Below are 2377 nucleotides of genomic sequence, written 5' to 3'. Positions count from 1 at the left end.
CAGGTAAGGCATGGAGATGGGGTTCCCCATTAGGTCTCTGATGAGCTGCCTCTTTCCTGGGCTTTTTCCTGGCTGCTCCTAGAGTTTATTTGCTTTTTTTTTTTTTTTTCCCCCTGGCTTTGCCTTTTGGTGGTTCTGAGCTGTGTGCCTCTGCAGTGGCCAGTCTGGGGTATGTGGGAGACAAAGGGAATTCCAGGGAACTCCCTCCATATCAGTCCTCAAGGTCTAAGGTCCCTAAGGTCCCTAGGGTCCCTAGCCCATTTGCTTTCCTTGTTCTACCTTTCAGAGTCCTCTTATAGTTGTCTACAATTATTTCCAGGATTTCCCTCTCCCTATGCCTCCCTGCCAAAGAAAAAAGAATGAGTGCAAAAGAATATTACAAAGAATGAGTCTTTGTAACAATAGAGGTAAGATATGTTTTTGTTAGAATGACTCTAATTCACCTAAGTTCAATCAGATAATAGATTAAGTACTAATTGAGATTAATTACAAAAAGTATACATCTCCCAACACTATAAAAGGGTATTTGATGAAGTTTTTATCTGATGAATATTTTTTCCCTTACATATCTCCCTTTGACATTGTGTACATGTATATGTATATCTGTCTTTCTGTCTATCTGTCCATCCTTCTATCATCTATCTGTCATCTCTCTATCCATCTTTATTTTCTGAACTAGAGTCTGGGTGTGCTTCTTCATTTTATGCCTCCAAAAGTATTTCTACATTATTTGTGATATGTAGATTATAACATCACTGTGCATTAATATTAACATCCATTTATTTTTAATCCAGTTTAGGTAGATTTAGATGGTTCAAAATTGACAGGAGAAAAACAATTTTGAAAGATTGCACATTTTTGTAAGTTTCTAAAATACTGAAACTTTTAATAAGTTTTATCTTTGAAGAATTATTTTGATGATTCACTTATTAACTCATAAATTTAATGCTATAACCATCAAACACTTTTTGACTGCCATTCTATCTTCACGTGTTTAATTTGGGGGGGAAGTCTAAAATTTGGATCCCAATTGTATTCTGGTGATAACAACTTAGTGGGTTTATTGATACACAAGTATTTGTTTAGGTAACGTTCATATGCACTCTTAAATCCACTTTTAACATCATTTTGAACTCCTTTTTTATATTCTTCAATGAAGGCTAAAACCTCAGAGGGCGTGCCACCAAAAATTGCACTATGGCAATAGAAATCTCCCTTTGCAAAAGGGATGAAAGCTGTTGAGTTAGGGCTTCTCTCATAAGGGAAATTTTTGTCATGTCCAAAATACCACCATGCATGGAGTTGAGCTACAGACTTTCCCAGGGCTTCTACCCCAAAGTCATTCTTGAAGATCTGGTTTAGTCATACTGAAGAGAAAGTCAACTTCATGTTGGATGTGTTCTAGGATGTACTTATTCAAGTTCCTCATGTATATGTAATTCAGGTCTTTCCACACATGTTGTCTGAGTATAATACATAGTTTAAATATTTGAAGGGGACCTAGCTCTATAGGAGGTAGTTTGGAGAAGTCATCCATCAAGATGTAAAAGATAACATTGTAGCCACTCATGAAGTATTTATTAGCAGACTGGATAAACTGTTGCAGGTACTGGTCCACAAACCTGTGAAACATGAAAAACAAAACATTCTGAAAACTCCTCAGGAGATTACATGTCACTTAACACCTGTATTATTAGAGCTTAACTGTATTGGTTAATGAAAGAGGAGGTAGTGAGCTTGGGGGCCTCAGAAGAGCCATAAAGTTGGTTGAGAAGAGAGCTAAGTGGATATTAGTAAGAAGATTGCTAAGTCATGTAAAGGCCTGAGCCATAGCTAGAGAAAATAACCACTATAAATAATTATGCAGTTCAGTCAGAAATCATGATTAGGGTTAATTATGAGTAATTCTTTGGCTGTGTAAAGAGTTCATGGATGCTTATCCATGTTCTTCCAAAATAAAAAAGGATGAATGTTAGTAGCACCTACTTTCCAGTAGCAAACACAGCCAAGCCTACAGTAATGTTCTGCCTTTTATAATACTTTTCTAGGACTTGTCTATCATAAGTTCCTTCCCATATGATTGGCATAAACCGATCAGTTGTTGTTTTTAACATCAGGACATTTTCTGCTGAACAAACACGAAACCAATTAAGTTACCACCTTATCATGACAACAGAAGTTTTGGTCCAAGTGATAATAGCTAATGATTATAAAGTACTTACTATGTACCAGGCACAGTGATTAAATGCTTTACAGGTTTTGTTTAATCCTTGCAATGTCCCATAATATAAGTACTATCATTATCTCTATTTTTCATATGAGGAAACATGAGCACAGATTGAGTCAATTATTTAGTATCCCACAGCTAATAAATGGC

At 36.1% G+C, this 2377-nt stretch overlaps 1 protein-coding gene across 1 annotated transcript; it reads right to left on the bottom strand.

Moving 5' to 3' along the window:
* Nucleotides 1–957: 957 nt before the first annotated feature.
* On the bottom strand, nucleotides 958–2087 carry LOC123952543 (glycosyltransferase 6 domain-containing protein 1-like). Its single transcript, XM_046021822.1, is given in 3 exon segments — nucleotides 958–1363; nucleotides 1365–1622; nucleotides 1987–2087. Coding segments are annotated over 3 exon segments (765 nt in total).
* Between the last annotated feature and the right edge of the window lie 290 nt (nucleotides 2088–2377).

Source organism: Meles meles, chromosome 11 (assembly GCF_922984935.1).
Source record: "Meles meles chromosome 11, mMelMel3.1 paternal haplotype, whole genome shotgun sequence".
Lineage (NCBI taxonomy): Eukaryota > Metazoa > Chordata > Mammalia > Carnivora > Mustelidae > Meles > Meles meles.
This window is presented reverse-complemented; position numbering and strand designations above follow the sequence as displayed.